The following is a 17548-nucleotide window of genomic DNA, read 5'->3' on the forward strand; positions in this document are numbered from 1 at the left end:
AAGCAGATAGGAGCTGAAGCAGCACACTGTTTCGTGGCTAGAACAAAACACGCACAAACCCCTTAGCGCCCCTGGCGAGTGGGGGTCTAGCTACTGGCGCGGAGGTGATTTGGCCCGGAGAAAAGGCAGGCGGAGAAAGGATAATTACGCACAAGGACGCACCATCCGTTTCTGCTCTCGACACTCCCCGTCAATTCTCGTACTGCTTGGCTTTTCTTCTCTCTCCAGAACCAGCGCTCCGCTAGCCAAGTGCTAGCTGGACCGTTGCGCCTGATCGTGAGCCTCGAGGTGCTGGCAGTCGGGCTCCACTGAGTTCAAAACTGGAGTTAAGGAACCGCACGCAGGAAGGTCGCAGTCAGCTTGCGCGCTAAGGCGCCCTACTGCGGAGGCGTGGTCGTCTAGGGGGCGTCTTTCTCGCCATCCCCCACCCACCTCCCCTGACTCTGCTGTCGGCGCTGCGCTCCTTTAGACGGCTCCTTCCTGAACTGCCGTCGCCTGCCTGGTCTGCCTGCCCAGCTCGCCATGATGCCCGCCGTCTGGGGCTCGACGCTACCGCCGCCGCGGCTGCTGCCGCTCTTGGCGCTTTGGCTGTGCCTGGCGTCGAGGAGCGCGGCGGAGACGGCGGCGTGCGCTCCCTGCCGGCCCGAGCTGTGCGAGACGGCACGGTGCGCGGCGCCAGAGCTGACGGCGCGGGACGAGTGCGGGTGCTGCGAGCGGTGCCTGAGCGCCGAGGACGAGCGGTGCGGAGGGGCGCGGGGCGCTCGTTGCGGCCCGGGGCTGGTGTGCGTCAGTCAGCGCCAAGCCGAGCCTCCTGCCGCCGAGGAGGCGCAGGAAGAAGGCACCGGGCGCTGCGTCTGCAAGGAGGACGGCGCCGTCTGCGGCTCCGACGGCCGCTCCTACAGCAGCGTGTGCGCCCTGCACCTGCACAGCTGGCGCGCCCTGCACAGCGGCCGGGAGCGCGTCCGGAAGGCGCACGACGGCGAGTGCAAGCTCGGTAAGACTCTGTGGGATGTGGGGGGCAGTAGTTGGGGTGTCGCTCACCCTCCGAAGGTCGCAATCTATAGACTGGCCCTTGCCAAATTTCTACGCCTTAGTGTTAGTCAGCCAATCGGGAAATGTTTGTATTTCTGAATGTTTGCATGGTTGTTCCTTGGTCCAGATAAGTAGGCTATCCTTCTTGTCTGTTTGAACAGTTAAAATCGAGACACCCGCACCTCTTAGAACTGTGGTTCCCAATGTGGGGCACACACCCCACAGGGGGCAACTTGATTTTTAAGGGGGGCAATTTGGAAGCTTGTTTAGACCAAGTTAATGGACTTTTTAGGCTTTCTCCACGTGAATAGGAGTTCACTTTTTGAATAGTAAGAATTATATGGGGGGGTGGGTGCATCAGGATTTTAGAGATGCTTAGGTGAGGCATGGCCCCCCAAAGGTTGGGAACCACTGTCTTAGAATTTTAAGCATCTTTATTCAGAAATAAGTACCACCAAGTTAAATGGAGATTCCTTCCTCGGAAGTGCGTTTGCAGCCTTAATGGGTGCTGTCTACTTTCCTATCATGGCATACATGGAAGGGTGGGTGTTGATGCTGGGACATTGCAATTGAATGTGCATTGCAAGTGATGCACTGCTTTGGGCTGGAGCGCAGGCAAAGCAGCCCGGTCTCTGGGGTGCCCCCGGTCCAACAGCGCCAGTACCAAAGAGAGAGCACCACCACCTGCATATGATTTTTATTAATTTTTCTGTTTTACAATTTAGAATATTCGTTTGAACAACCTTAAAATATCAAAGACTTCCCTTCTTTTCTTTCCATGGTTCATTTTGCATAGCATAAATCCCTGCATATTTTATATAAACTAAACCATTCAGTATTCCATTATTACTTCCATCAAAACTTATTTACACTGTTGAATTTATCTTAATGCTGCCAACCTTTTCAAGTGTACACAATTTCCCCCCCATATATTCAATAAACGTTTTCCAATCTTCTTTAAGCGTGTGTTCTTCTTGCTCTCTTATTCTACAAGTTAGATCCGCAAGCTACGCATATTCCATATCATACATGACAAAGCTATCTTTAGCCATCTCACCCCTTGCTTTTTCCTTTAAGACTAATTGCAGTCGTTAACAGTCAACAGGTTTTCCACACCCATCAGCCAATCACCCATTCCCACCACCCCTCTGAGTAATACCCCTCCCTACTCTCTCACTATATTTAAGGGTCTGGTGACTTCTGTTTCAGTGTATCTGAAGAAGTGTGCATGCACACAAAAGCTCATACCAAGAACAAACTTAGTTGGTCTCTAAGGTGCTACTGGAAGGTTTTTTTTCCATATTCCATCAGTTTTAAGTTGCCATTCTTTTTTAGTTTGGATCTCGCTCATTTTCCGTTTTGGGGCTAACAAAACACGGGCCGCAGTAGTGGCATACATAAATAACCGCCTGCACTTTCAGAGGAAGAGCACAGAGGCAGCTCATTGGCTGTCTGAAAACCCCTTGAATCCAGGTGACTCTCTTTATCTCCATTGGCTGCTGAAGACTTACAGACCCAGCTGGAAAGGAGGGAAAGTAAAGGAGTGACAGGTGTTCAAGTGAAAATGTTATGGTCAGGACTTGTTGTCCGGTTGACTTGTGCAATCCAGTCCATGTTTACTGAGAAGTCGATCCCACTGCATTCGGTGGAACTTACTTCAGATGAGAGTGAATACGCCTGAGGGAGCGGGTGGTGCTGTGGTCTAAACCATGGAGCCTCTTGGGCTTGCCAATTGGAAGGTCGGCGGTTCGAATCCCCGCGACGGGGTGAGCTCCCGTTGTTCTTTCCCTGTTCCTGCCAACCTAGCTGTTCAAAAGCATACTAGTGTGAGTAGATAAATAGGTACCGTTGCGATGGGAAGGTAAACTGCATTTCTGTGCGTTCTGGCTTCCGTCACGGTGTTCTGTTGTGCCAGAAGTGATTTAGTCATGCTGGCCACATGACCTGAAAAGCTGTCTACAGACGAATGCCAGCTCCCTCGGCCTGAAAGTGAGATGAGCGCCGCAACCCCATAGTTGCCTTTGATTGGACTTAACCATCCAGGGGTCCTTTACCTTTACCTTTTTCTACCATTAAGCTGCAGCCCCCTGTCTCTTTTTTGGAAAGGAAATTAATTAAATACCTACAATTCTATGATTCTACATGCAAGGGGTTGTGGGTACTTTGATGCATGGCACTTTTGATGGATTTAGCATAGCTTACAGAAAGGTACAGAATAGTGGATACTTTTTTTTCTTAAGAATTGAGGACTGTAAAGAAGAAGCCCATAGAAAAGTTGGGGACTGACAGGGAAGATTTGATTGCGAATTATGGAGCTGTGCACGCACCTCATCACGATATCAATTATATGGGTGGGGCTTATCTCTCCCCCCCCCCAATATTTTATTCAAGTTGGCACCCCTCCTGTCTACAGCTGGGAATCTAAACCTTGAATATCCCCCACCCCACTTTTTCCTGTATTCTAATTTTGAGACCTGGCAATGTTTCAGAATTTCTCTACCCCCTGCAAATCCAAGGCACATGTTGTGCTGCAGCCCATATGGGTCCCCTGCTGATCATAGATAGCTGACAGGCCCTAGCGAAAGGTCCAGTGTGTCCAGGTTTCTGTGGTAAGCACAGGAATGTCCTGGGGAGAAGATTCTGCCTTCTGATGGAGTCAGACACTCCCCACCCATTGTGAGCTGCAGCACCCAGCTGGAACTTCTTAACCCAGCAGCCCAGATAATTCTCTGTCCCCATTCCTGCAGGCCAACATTGGCAGGTATGTGTGACAACCCACCTGCCAATCACCTGACGTCCAGGTTTCCCAAGTACAGTACCTAACAGCCAGCTAGTTGTTAGGCAGGTGGGAACCAGAGCACTAGGGCCTTTGCCTGCAATATGTTCAGGCCTCAGTCTGTGTGTTGTCCTGCCACTTTGTCAGACTCCTTTGTGCAGTGCTTCCCAAACACCCAACAACCAGCTGGCTGAGAAAGGGGCTTTCTGCAAGGATCATCTGCACAATCGGCCATTCAGACTATCCAGCCTCCACCTGCTCCATACCTGGTGTTCTATATGATTTCAGGTGTGGGTCACTTGGACAAGGTTGGCGGTTCGAATCCCCACGGCGGGGTGAGCTCCCATTGCTCTGTCCCAGCTCCTGCCACCCTAGCAGTTCAAAAGCATGCCAGTGCAAGTAGATAAATAGGTAGGACTGTGGCGGGAAGGTAAATGGCATTTTCGTGCGCTCTGGTTTCCATCACGGTATCCCATTGCACCAGAAGCGGTTTAGTCATGCTGGCCACATGACCCAGAAATCTGTCTGTGGACAAACGCCGGCTCCCTCGGCTTGGAAGCAAGATGAGAACCACACCCCATAGTTGCCTTTGACTGGACTTAACCATCCAGGGGTCCTTTACCTTTTTTACCTGCTCAGGCTTCAGGCTGCAGCTTGACCCACCAGCTTGTCAGAGTCCTTTGTGCAGTGCTTCCCAAACACCCAACAACCAGCTGGCTGAGAAAGCAGCTTTCCGCAGGGATCGTCTACATAATCAAGTTCTCTATGGCAAACTCAGCCATTCAGCCTATCCAACCTCCGCCTGCTCCACACCTGGTGTTGTATATGATTTCAGGTGTGGGTCACATGTGCATGGCTTCTGGAACTGGCCTCATGGGCTCAATCCCCACCAGATCTCCCCACTGGGGCTGAATTCTCATTTTGCTGGCCTTGAAACTGGCTCTGGTCAAATTGGACTTGCAGGGTTTTTTAAGAGAACATACACTTCAACATTTCTCTGCTGAAAATAGGGATGCCCTATTCAATAATAATAATAATAATAACAATAATTTATTATTATTTTATTATTTGTACCCTGCCTATCTGACTGGGTTTCCCCAGCCACTATGGGTGGATTCCGACTACAAAAGAGGTTTAAAGACGTGTCTGAAGGCAAATTTTTTAAAATGCTTGCGAGTGCTCCAGTTGGAGAACAGCCTTTACCAAAGGTGTCATGGGCTTTGAAGACACTCGAACTCAGGATGCGAGGGAGAAACATGCTAAGAGGAAGGCACGTTTGGCAAATCCAAACCATGATCAACTCTGGCCCGGAAACCTAAGTCCCCACTGTGGAAGGATGTGTGGATCCAGAATTGGTCTCTACAGTCACTTACAGACTCATTGTTAATACCATGTTTATGGAAAACAATCTTACTCAGCTACAAGTGATCCAAGAGAAGAAGAAAGAAGAGAAAAGATATAAAAACATAACAGAACATTGAACATTTAAAACAGGGCTGCTTTCAGATGCCTTCCAAAGATTGTATAGTTACCGGTACTTATCTCCTTGGCTTGTGGGTCACATAACTGCATACCCTCCAACATCAACATCATCATCATCATCATCATCATCATCATTTATTTATACCCCGGACATCTGGCTGGGTTTCCCCAGCCCCTTTGGGCAGCTCCCAATAGAATATTAAAACACGATAAAACAACAGAATTAAAGACTTCCCTAAACACGGATGACTTCCGATGAGTTTTACCACACCCTCCAACATTTCTCCAATGAAAATAGGGGCGTCCCAAGGAAAAGTGTGACATTCTGGGATCAAATCAGAAACTAGGACTGTCCCTGGGAATGTGGGACTGTCCCTGGAAAAAGGGACACTGGGAGGGTCTGAGATAATGGCTGGCAACCTAAAAATCCTGCATCTTTAACCTCTCTGACGGCACCCTGTTTGCAATCTTGAAAAGCCACCCATTTCCCCCAATATATAATGTAACAGTTATACCGGATATCTTTCTTTTCCGGCACCTGTCTGTCTTGAGAGACAATGGAGGGCACCTCCGGGGGGTGAAGTCAAACCACTGCGTTAGCAGCACTGGAGTGACCTCCCGTGTGCACAAGCCTGGGCCATGTGTACGGAGGTCCTGGGCTCGCCCTCCTCTCTCAGCTTAACCTACCCCGCAGGGTTGTTGTCAGGATAAAACCAGGAGGAGCAGGTGAGAGATGCCATGGAGACTCCTTGGGATTATTTGGAGCAGGATAAAAATGTAACAAAGAAAGAACTGTCTGAATGGAGCTTTAGGTGGTGCTTGTTATTGTATCACCGACTGCCTCTGTAGCTGTCCATTCTGATGATAATGAGAGCTCCGCCAAAGAGGGGGCTTTTATGTGTCAGTTAAGTACCTCATTATACCTTAACCCAAGGGCACTAATTTATTCATGTATAATCAGTGGGGTAATATTTAACAGTCCCCTTTGGGACGCAGGGTTGTGTGTAACAGCTGCTTCTCTGCCCATTTGTAATCAAGCCCATTCCTTCTAGTTTGTTATATGCTCTGTGTGTTTTTTTTGTTTTGTTTTTTTCCTAATGAGCATTGTGGGGATCTGGGGGATTCCATAATTTTTTTTATTGTTCTCATTTTGATGCTAGCACAGCCCAACTTCAAAAGTACATTTCAAAGTCTGCGCCTTTGCCTGCTTCGCAGGATGCCCTAATTTATTTAATGGAATGTCATTCAGATCAGTGGAGGAGCTTCATGCTCCGGCACCGGGGGCGGGAAGCAGGCGGGGCGGGGCTGGCGCACGTTCTGGGGGTGGGGGCACACATCCTGGGGTGGGGCGTGCCGAGATGGAACCCTATTGTGATCCCGCTGCCCGGGGCGCCCCACCCCCTACACCCCGCCTTTCCTACACCGGTGGTTCAGATTGAAGAGAGGTCTGTGTGTGTTTGTGCCTGTGTGTCTACAGATCTATTCATTCATGGCTTTGTGGCACTTTCTCGAAACAAAGCCCACCCCTCTTCCTTTTCTGGTGCCCCAGGCAGAACTTGGGAGAAATGGGGATCTCACCAGAGATGGGAATCTTTCAAAGGACCTGTGGTTCCTTTGAGCCGTCCCAACCCGATGCTCGCTTTTCAGTACTCTGAACAGATCAAGCCACAAATGACAGATCTCCTTTTCTCCCCCGCCAGTGCTTTTCGCACTCTTTAATCCTCTTGCTGACTCCGCCAACAGAAGATTAGTTCAGAGCTTAGCTCGTTTCACTGCCTGTGCAGTTACATTTTCATAAATTAGATTTTTTTTCCTCCCCTACAATATATTTGCATGGGTGTAGCAAAATTGTGCAGCTTGGCTTTTAGCTCTGCACTCTCCCTTTTTTTACAGGGATGGTGACAACCCTACCCACGATCTCTTCCAGGTCTGTTAACAAAGGTGGCAGGGCGCCTCCTTCATTGCATGTCCCTGGTTCCTCCCCACCCCTCTTATCCGAATAATTCCCTTTTAAGAAGGCTGACATTCCAGCTAGCTCATGACTGATTTCCCCCTCCCCTCCCACATGTGTGTTTCGACAAGAAAGTGTTTTGTATACTGTTGTGGAGGAAAATGTAGACTGGCAAGTGTCCACGTGTCATAGAATTGTAGAGTTGGAAGGGACCGTGGGGGTCCTCTAGCCCCCAACCCCCTGCAATGCGGGAATCTTTTTCCCAACGTAGCCTCAAAGCACAACCCTGAGATTAGGAGTCCTATGTTGAGCTAAAGGCACCAACATTGTTATGGCTGCTCTAGCCATCTTCCGCAAGGAAACAAAGAAGGTGAAGTTTGAGAAGCCAAAGTAGTCATTGATATTGTATATAAGTAGTCGTGTTCACCCATAAGAAAACTCCAAATTGGGACAATACTGTCAGGCGGCTGAGGAACAAATCCCCCACGGCAGGTTGCCAGGAATGGATAAGGCAGACATCTCCAAACTAAGGTCTGCGGGCCAGATGCGGCCCGCACGAGCCAATTGTGTGGTCCCCGCCGCCTGCTCTTACCAGCGCAGTGCGGTGCGGTTGCCCATCTCTGGGTCGGTGTGGCGCCGGAAATAGCTTGTGCGCATGCGCAAGTGTCATTTCTGGCTCACTTTCGGGTCTGTGGAGGCCCATGCGCACGTGCACAAGCTATTTCCGGCATCACACTGACCCAGAAGTGCACCAGAAAAAGTGAGTGTGCAAGCATATGGGCACGCACTCTCCGGCCTGCCGTGCAATTGGCGCCAGAGGAACCGGCCCGAGGCCAGGTAAGTTTGGAGATTCACAGAGAGAGGCTTGGGAATGCAGCCTGTTGGAATAATGGCGTTGTCCCAAGTGGGTCTCCACCCCCACCGTCTCTCCCATTTCCTCATGAGTCATCACTACAGGTGCTGAAAAGTGCCCTCTGCCTTTGAGCTCTCTGCTCTCCTACTTTCAATGCTCGCCGGGTTCTGGAAGGTGTGTGTGTGTAATGCTTTCTAAATATACTGTGTCCATCAGCTGTCCACCCCCACCCCACCCCCAGTGGCGGTACTTCTTCTTCCTCCTCCTCCTCCTCCTCCTCCTCCTCCTCCTATCCCATTATTTCCCAGCTTTTCCCATCATCTGACTCTCAGCTGTGACCTCCCTCAAACCCCTGTTGTAATTCTGAACTGTCTTCTTCTCTGGAAGGGTCAGGCTGGGGAGGTTGTCTCCACCATTCTTCCTCTGCCCAGTCCCTGACAAATACCTATAGTAGGGTTTCTCTCAGTTTCTGTCTGCCCGCCTACCAAGAAATCTGTGTGTTTCGCTGGAGGATGGAGACAGATCTGGGTGAGCACCAGTAGTGGAGGCTGACAGTGGAATCAGAAAAATGAAGGGGGAGGTGTGCTTTACAACCCTTCCCTACCTCCTATTTGTTCAAAAATCCATTCATCCTGCCAGAATTTCCCATCCATGAAGGGAAAGAGAAGGCATTCCTCTGGTTGGCCATGTTGTTGCGGCTTATTGGAGGGGGGGGGAGGCGGTGGCAGGGAGATTGACACGGTGCAAATGCAGCAGTGGAGCCCATCCAGCTCTCCTATCGGTGTTTTAACACTGAGCCAATCTCCTTGCCTCTTCCCCTCTACCTTCTGTTTAGCAGCAGCAATGCAACCAGCCAGAGGTCAGGTCAGTGACAACACCTTACTACCCTGTGCGCTACTGCAATCATATATCTTTCCCACTAGCGTAGGGATAAATTCCGAAGTACAGGCACTCTTCATGACAAACCCCACGGCCACGCCCCTAAAGGTAAATAGGTAAAAGGTAAAGGACCCTTGGACGGTTAAGTCCAGTCAAAGGCAACTATGGGGTTGTGGCGCTCATCTCGCTTTCAGGCCGAGGGAGCTGGCATTTGTCCACAGACAGCTTTCCAGGTCATGTGGCCAGCATGACTAAACTGCTTCTGGCACAACGGGACACCGTGACGGAAACCAGAGCACATGGAAATGCTGTTTACCTTCCCGCTGCAGTGGTACCTATTAATCTACTCGCACTGGTGTGCTTTCGAACTGCTAGGTTGGCAGGAGCTGGGACAGAGCAACGGGAGCTCACTCCGTTGCGGGGATTCGAACGATTTGAACCGCCGACCTTCCGATCAGCTAGTCCAAGAGGCTCAGTGGTTTAGACCACAGTACCAGCCACTCCCTTTTCATATACATTGCATATATTATTTAATATATACCTCCAGAATGCCTGGTGCTTGCCAACCAACACTGACAAGTGGTGAGGAAAATCAACAAAAGAACAAAAGTGAATCAGCACACTGTTTCTCTGGCGGAGGGCGGTGGGTGCAGGCCACCCCGGGTGTCGCCACTGAGAGGGTGACAAAATGCCGGGCGGCACTCACCGCGGAGCCTGCAGCGTGCCCAAGCCACGCATCTCTCCTGGGAGAGACGCAGGGGCTTGGGCGCGCACAGGCTTTGCGGTGCCCAAACGGTTCGCATGCTGCCTCCCCCCAAGCTGTAGGGCGGCTGAGTGGGAGGAGGCAGGCAGACTCCAGAGGCCCCGCAGTGTGCCCCACCCCTAGGTGCACTGCCCCAGGCGCACAAGCGGCTTCCTGATTGTTCTTCCACACGTCCCTCTCTGTTTTATTGTCCCCTTCCTGCCACTCATTGATACCAATATGTATATGTACCTAGATGTTTCTGGAATAAATTGATAAGTTAAATATGTTGCCTGGAAATGACCATTGGCCATCATGAGCTCATTGAAGAAAGAGCAGGATAAAAAGGAAGCAGTTCATTAACTGCCTTTCAGCAGGAACCTTGTACGTATTCATATGAACAGGGTACCGGTATCTATAACAAGAATTTGAAAGTGGGAGGTGGGGAGAGAGGACAAGGCAATTGCCACCATCTGGCAGCTCTGCCCCGTTAATGGGAATGTCTGCATATAGTCCTTCTTGCGTGAGGTATATGGCCTTGGGAGCTGGTTGTTTCTCCCCTTTGAATGTCAGGCATATTTTTGGCACTATCTGGTAAGTTCCACTGGGTTGCCCTAAAGTAAATTTTACTCAGAGTAACATTGTTATAAGAATTTTAAGGTCTCAAATATAGAACCAATATTCATATATGCACACATATCTAAATATATGAACCATGTTTCTGAAACAGTGTGGGAGAACAATCCTGAAGCCATTTTGACTCTCCCAATGACCTCAAATATTCCTCTGCAGTAAGGGAGGCAAATGGGGAAAGCACCCCCATTGTCTTTTTGCTTGCAAATCCTGTCTTAAGGGCGTATTTGTGTATGAATAGGGTGAGCCTATGACCTGGGCTTAGGCACTAAATTATTAAACATCACAAAAGAATCAGTGACCATTATCAGGTATCCTGGCAGGCAGGATTTCTGCTGCATGCCGCCTCCTTCTGTGATGTATGATTTTTTTGGGGGGGAGGGGTCTTGGGCTACAGGGTGGGCAATTTCAAAAGTCTTTATAAGGGCTTGTGCACCATTGTTCCGGGTTCTCTCCTCCCTCCTGCTTGTGGTGAGTGGGGACCCCATTGCAACAGTTCCTTGAATAAAGATCAGGCTTACTAGCCGCTTTGTTTCTCAGTATATTCTGGTTGGCTTCTGTTATTTTCTCCTGCCGATACAGAAACCCATTTAAGGACTCTATACAGGCTCCAGACGCGATACAAGGGACACAGGTGGCACTGTGGGTTAAACCATAGAGCCTAGGGTTTGCCAATCAGAAGGTCAGTGGTTCAAATCCACGTGACAGGGTGAGCTCCCGTTGCTTGGTCCCTGCTCCTGCCAACCTAGCAGTTCGAAAGCACGTCAAAAGTGCAAGTAGATAAATAGGTACCACTCCGGCGGGGAAGGTAAACGGTATTTCCGTGCGCTGCTCTGGTTCGCCAGAAGCGGCTTAGTCATGCTGGCCACATGACCCGGAAGCTGTACGCCGGCTCCCTCGGCCAATAAAGCAAGATGAGCGCCGCAACCCCAGAGTCATCCGCGACTGGACCTAATGGTCAGGGGTCCCTTTACCTTTACTTTACAGGCTCCGGAATACCGCATAAGGGAAAGGGAGCAGTTTTTCTTATAACACAATCAAGGAAATTAACTGAAACCTAAGTTAATCAGGGCCTTTCATTTAAACTCTTGAGTAAAAGTTACTTCAGTACAACCGTTGGCTGTGAAACATTTTCAATGGGTTGTTGCTAGGAACAAAAAAGAATTTGCCCTGTGTTCTGCAAAACATGACAATAGAAGCTACTTCAGATGGCAGTACCCTTTCTGAATTTGTTTGTTCTCAGGATGTGATTGCATTCATATATTCTGCATTTTGCATACTATACCCCCCCCCAATCGTGAAACTAGCAACCCTCCCCTCTATTTCTGTTTCGCAGAATTTTATATATTTATCTCTCACGACAAATGGGAGAAGCTTCTCTATTGTCCCTGCTACATGCATTAATGGTGTGCAGATTTTCACAGGCCTCACAGCCACAGCACTCTCGGAATACAAAAAACTCTTGGAAGGAAAAAATCTTCAGAAACGATCTGACTTAAAAGAGGAAAACTGCATGCAAATCAGCCGAGAAATGGCAACCCACCCCCCACCCCACCCCAAAGGGCTTTTATGAATGGTGATGCTGTCTGACAACCATAACATTGCCAGCTACAAGCAGAAAATCCACTTTTAATCTTCAGGAAAATGAAAGGGCGAGACTTGGGGGACCTCACTTTCAAGCAAACTGGTATCCCGTTGCACCAAAAGGCTTTGAGGCTTGCTTGAAACTTCTAAAAAACAGCAACCCAGCCCTCCAAAACGATATAGGCCCGATCCAGTCCAAAGTCTAGCATTTTTATAGCATGTAATTCAAATAGGAGAGTAAGGGTTAATGTGGAAGAATAGTTGGAAATGTCTTCCACTCTCTCTTCCTGCCAACCTACAAGAAGCATCCATAGGAGACTGCCAACGTTTTTTTTGTGTGTGTGTGTGTGTGTGTTTAGGGGGGGGTTAACTGTTTATTTCCCTCACCCTTTATTGATTCAATATCTCTTCTCTCTTTTTTATAATAATTTTTATTAGTTTTATAATCCAATAATAGCCTCATTATAACAATGCCAAATTATAAAACAATTACTAATACCAATCATTCAGGTGCCAAATGATATAATTTAGGTGCCCCACCCCCTACCCCACATGCTAGAATTGATGGTTTTTTGACTTACTTTATTTCTGCGTTCCAAACTCTTATTAATTTCAGTTGCGCTCCAGTCAAAATAACAATCCCTTATACAACAACTGCAGTATTAACGACTTCCATTGATATTGACACATTAAATGATTGATAAAGCTACAGGTGAAGCATTCAAACTGTATTCTGTATCTGAAGAAGTGTGCATGCACACGAAAGCTCATACCAAGAACAAACTTTGTTGGTCTCTAAGGTGCTAGTGGAAGGATTTTTTTATTTTTTATTTTGTTTAAACTATATCCTTGTTCTTCCTGTGTGTGGCAATTATTCTGTCCGTGGTGTTTCTTCCTGTCCTTGTAAAATATCATGTCTATCTTCTCCCAGTTGTTGCTGTTCTCCATCATGCCTTGGGCGGACCTAATATCCCATTGTGGTTTCAGAAGTTCTCCATTGCTCTGTCCCCGTTATTCACTCAATATCTCTCTCCCTGATTGCTTTTCTTCTTTCCACAACTGAAAAAGTTAGTGGTGGAGTGGAACATGGATAAGCAGGGATGAAATACTTCTTCTTTCACAGCAGGGATGGTGATGCCATCTCCTGGGGGTGCTCTCTGCCTGCTAAACAAATATGCTTTCCCCAAGAGTTTAGTTCAGTTGAGATTCCTGCATCGCAAGGGGTTGAACTAGACCCCTTCGAACTCTTATGATTCCAGACGGCAAACTCGCCAGATAAACTAAGCCAAGGTTGAGGTCCAAATTTGCTCTCATTCTATGACAGGGTTGTGGGGGCAGGTTTGGGGCTCTCTGGATGTTGCAGGACTACAAAGCCCATCACCTCTCACCATTGGCCATGATCAGGGCTGGCACATCCATTTAGGCAAACTAGGCAGTTGCCTAGGGTGCCAAATGGAGGGGGCGCTGGCCAGCCTGCCCCCACTACCCGCCGCTGCTCCGCCAGCAGCAGAGTGGTGGGGGAGGGGGAGCAGCCTGAAATCGGGCTTCTCCGCCCCCTCCGCCTGCGGCAGAGTGGCGGGGTGGGGGAGCAGCCGGTGCTAGGGATTGGCCGGGGGGGCGCCAGAAGGTGATCTCGCCTAGGGCGCAAAAAAACCTAGCACCGGCCCTGGCCATGATGGCTGAGGCTGATGGAAGTTGAAGTCTAACAACATCTGGAGGCCCCACAAATTACCTTCCTCTGTTGCAAGCCATCCTCATAAGTGTCTCTTGGCAGTCCAAGCATTTGTCAATGTTCAGGTCCTTAGATGTTGGCATGAACCAGAGTGGATTTGATTTAAATCAAATCAGTGTAAATCCAGATTTAAATTGCTAGTCAGTAAGACTTGATTTAATAATTTTTTTACACAAAAACTCATTCTTGCTGGTATAATCTTAATATTTACAACCAGATGAAGGTTTCATTTTTGAAATAATAAATTTTCAGAGTAGTTTTTTTTAGTTTTATCAAAAATTACTGACTTGCACAATATTACACAAAGATCCCAAAACTCGTGGAGTATTCTACTCACAAGATAGCACTTTCATTTTTACTGCTTACTTAGCTACTTCTGCAGATCTACTCCACTCCAAACAACCTATTCAATGAACCTCTTGGAACTTAGCCTTTAAGAGGTATAGGGTTGATTCAGTGAATATAAATTTTCAAAGGAACAATGGGGTTAAAGTTTTTTCCTCAACCCTCTATGTTTATTTTACAGTATAACATTTTTCTTGTGAAGAAAAGGCACGTTATCTCTGCAGACACAAATTCACTTTTGAGAACTGAAAAACAAACATCTGTGATAATATCTTCTCATTAGAAAAACTGCCCCAAATAATCTTACAGAAAACTCTGGAAGAGCATGACATTGTGAATGGATTAATGGAGTTCATTTACCAAAAAAATTAAACATTGCATATAAAGCATGCTACATAATTAAAAACAAATCCTTATTTCCTGATGAATAGCCTTTGGACTATAATGTAACTCAAATAGAAAACTATCTTTAGAAAGATTTTTTTCCCCCAAAAGCATTTTATTTTTTAGAAATCCAATTTAAATTTTAAAAAAATCCAATTTAAATATTAAAAAATCTGGTTTAAATAAAAAAAAATCTGTGTTTTTTTATCACTGATTTTTATCCACCCTGACATGAACTGAAATGAATGTGTGATCTCAGCTGCCACAGGTCCTGACAGGATACTGCAAGGAAGCAGCAGGATCATGCCCAGCTCATTTTGAGCTTCTAGCATTCCTATGAAATGTGCTGCTTTTCCAGATACGGCAATGACATCAAAACATGCTGCTTCTACCTCTCTCCCTCCATTAGAAATCTGAAATGCAATCTTCCAAAGAGGAGCAGCACGGTTCTATATTTATCTCTCATATTGGAGCTCTTGTTATGTTTATATCCGTTGGCAGTAATGCAAGAGACGGTTGCAGATATACTGAAATAGTAAAGTGGAAGGGAAATGCCAAGCGTCTGAGCACAGCTAAATCCGAAAGATGAAATAACCACTCACTTTGGTGTTGCCCGTTCAGATAACTGTGCCCATCTTGACTGAGAGCCAAAGACAGTTATTTGAAGCAGTATCGGGTCACCCCAGGAGGAAGTGTGCTAAACATAACTTGTCCTTGTCATACGAGTTATATGACTGACATTATATGACTGACGCCACCAAGCAGGAGTTACGGTTTACTACTGAAAACACTGAACTAAACAAAATAGATGATTTCTTCCTCCTCTACAGACCAAGTGGATTGGTTAATGTAAGGCAAAACTTGGAATGTGATAACATCACACCATGTGCTCCCAAGAGAAGCAAATATTCTTAATTTATTCATTCCTTTCGTTTCATTTATGAATTGACTTCCCATGATACACCTCAAAGTGATTAGCCATGAAAGCATAATAAAAACATCAATATGGAGATACTGTCTTTGGCAGCGAGTCCCCAACTAGTTCCATGAGCCATGTGACTGAATCTAAGCTGAAAAGAGCTACAGTCTTGAAGCACCCCAAAAGAAAGAAAAATGAGGGAGAGGAGGTGACAGAGAAGGGGGGGGAGAGAGAAGGAGGAGGTCCTTGGCAAGTGACAGCACATTCCAATGTAAGATAATCTTTTCCGTTTAGTAAAATCCATCTGGTGAGGCCAAAAATATAAGTGATGCTAAATGTGTGAATCTTTATACAGAGATTACCAATAGCCAGCCCAGTCTCAAAGTGGGAAAAGCGTATGTAGCCATCCGCACTTCAAGAGGGAAATACCAACAGACATAAGGGAGCTTCAAGGTTTGCAGCAGTGTATTAAAAGAAAATAAAGAGAGGCCGACCCCTAAAACAGCCCAGCGAGGACTGGACATGCTCCCTTGTTGCAAAATGCTGTTGAGAGGCAACAACTGAATACTAAACTGAAGCAGAGGAGAAACAGAATGAGTATTCTGGTAAGGGGAGTGACTGGCTGGAGTGCCAATGAACTGACATTCCACAATGCAGGACTTTGTTGCAAGATCCACTTGTTTTGAGGAACCTCAGGCCCTGGAGGACCAAGTGTGATCCTCCAAGACTCTCTATCTGGCCCTAGAGACTCTTCTGAATCCCAGCCTCTCCTGAATCACACTCTTCCCCAGCCTCGCATCATACCCTCCTTTAGTAGTTTTGCCTGGCTAAGGGACTCCACTCTGGATTTGTGAAAGGTTTACTCCTTAGCCTTTGACCAAAGGTGTCATGGGTTTTGAAGACGCTCAAACTCAGGACGAAAGGGTTAATCGCACTAAGAGGAAGGCATGCTTGGGAAACTCTCACCATGATCAACTCCTGCCCGGAAACCTATGTCTCCAACTGTGGAAGGACGTGTGGATCCAGAAATGGCCTCCACAGTCACAGACTCACGTATAAAAAATAAAAATTCCTTCCAGTAGCACCTTACTTAGCTACGAGTGATCGCCAAAGAAGAAAAAGAAGACTCCTTAGCCTTTCCTTCTCCCAAAGAAATCCCATAAGGCAATGGAAGTTTAGGATCAGTTTTCCTTCTCCTAGATAGGCTACTGTCCCAGGTTGACAAGCCCCATCTGCCCCCTATTTCGCTCAACAGCAAGTGCAGAAATCACCTTCTTGTCTGTTGGACCCACTATTGGCCATCTGCTGAAACACAATAAACTGACTTGACCATGACTATTGGTCTCATCCACTCAATCTGCTGGAGCCTGTCTTCGCATGCAGGGGAAGTCACTAACTCCCCAAGGGTATTACACCCATTTGCATCCCTCCCCTGGTTTAGCCAGCAGGCAGAATCCGTTCCCAGGGTGTGGCTGCTGACATCTTCCAGGAATTGAGTGCAATGTGGAGACCAAAGGTGGACAAGCTACCCCAGAAGGAGCATGGCTTGTCCCACGCCAGAAGTACTACCCCTCCCCTAACACCCATTGTGTTATTACTGTGTTTGTATTTAAGTACATCATAATTGTCATGGCCTTTGGCTAGCACAATAAGCTGAATGAATGAATGAATGAATGAATGAATGAACGGAGGATGAATCTAGCTCAGTCTCCTAGCAGTGTCTCTCTGGGGTTTCAGAAAGGTTCTCAGTCTCTCCTAGCCCTAACTGGAGATGCTAGAACCTAGGGCCTTCTGCATGCAAAACAGATGCTCATTTAGCCTCCTCATGCAGAAAACAGAAAGAATGATCATTAAGCTAGACCAGGCATAGGCAAACTCCAGCCCTCCAGATGTTTGGGACTACAATTGCCATCATCCCTAACCACTGGTCCTGTTAGCTACGGATGATGGTAATTGTAGTCCCGAACATCTGGAGGGCCGGAGCTTGCCTATGACTGAAATAGACAATGCTTGTTTAATCTCCCTAAAAACAAATCAGGACAGATGCTCAATAAACAGGCTTTCTGCAAGCATCTCTTGGTCTCTTCCCCTCACCTTCCCTCAAGATTTCCACACTGGAAATTCTCCTTTATAGTTGCTTCGTTATGAAACTGCCACTTGGGACAGTGACATTTAGTTAGCTTAATGTATATTTTATCCCATTTCTTAGCCCAACTGACTTTCAAGACATCTTACA

The 17548-nt window shown here is 47.3% G+C and overlaps 1 protein-coding gene across 1 annotated transcript in view; it reads left to right on the top strand.

The window, feature by feature from the left end:
* The first annotated feature begins 492 nt into the window (after positions 1-492).
* Positions 493-17548, top strand: part of IGFBPL1 (insulin like growth factor binding protein like 1) — a 37725-nt gene continuing 20669 nt past the window's right edge. Inside the window, exon 1 of the mRNA XM_033173389.1 lies at positions 493-994. Coding sequence (XP_033029280.1) covers positions 523-994 — 472 coding nt within the window. The 5' untranslated portion in view covers positions 493-522. The remainder of the gene's footprint in view (positions 995-17548) is intronic.

Source organism: Lacerta agilis, chromosome 16 (assembly GCF_009819535.1).
Source record: "Lacerta agilis isolate rLacAgi1 chromosome 16, rLacAgi1.pri, whole genome shotgun sequence".
Lineage (NCBI taxonomy): Eukaryota > Metazoa > Chordata > Lepidosauria > Squamata > Lacertidae > Lacerta > Lacerta agilis.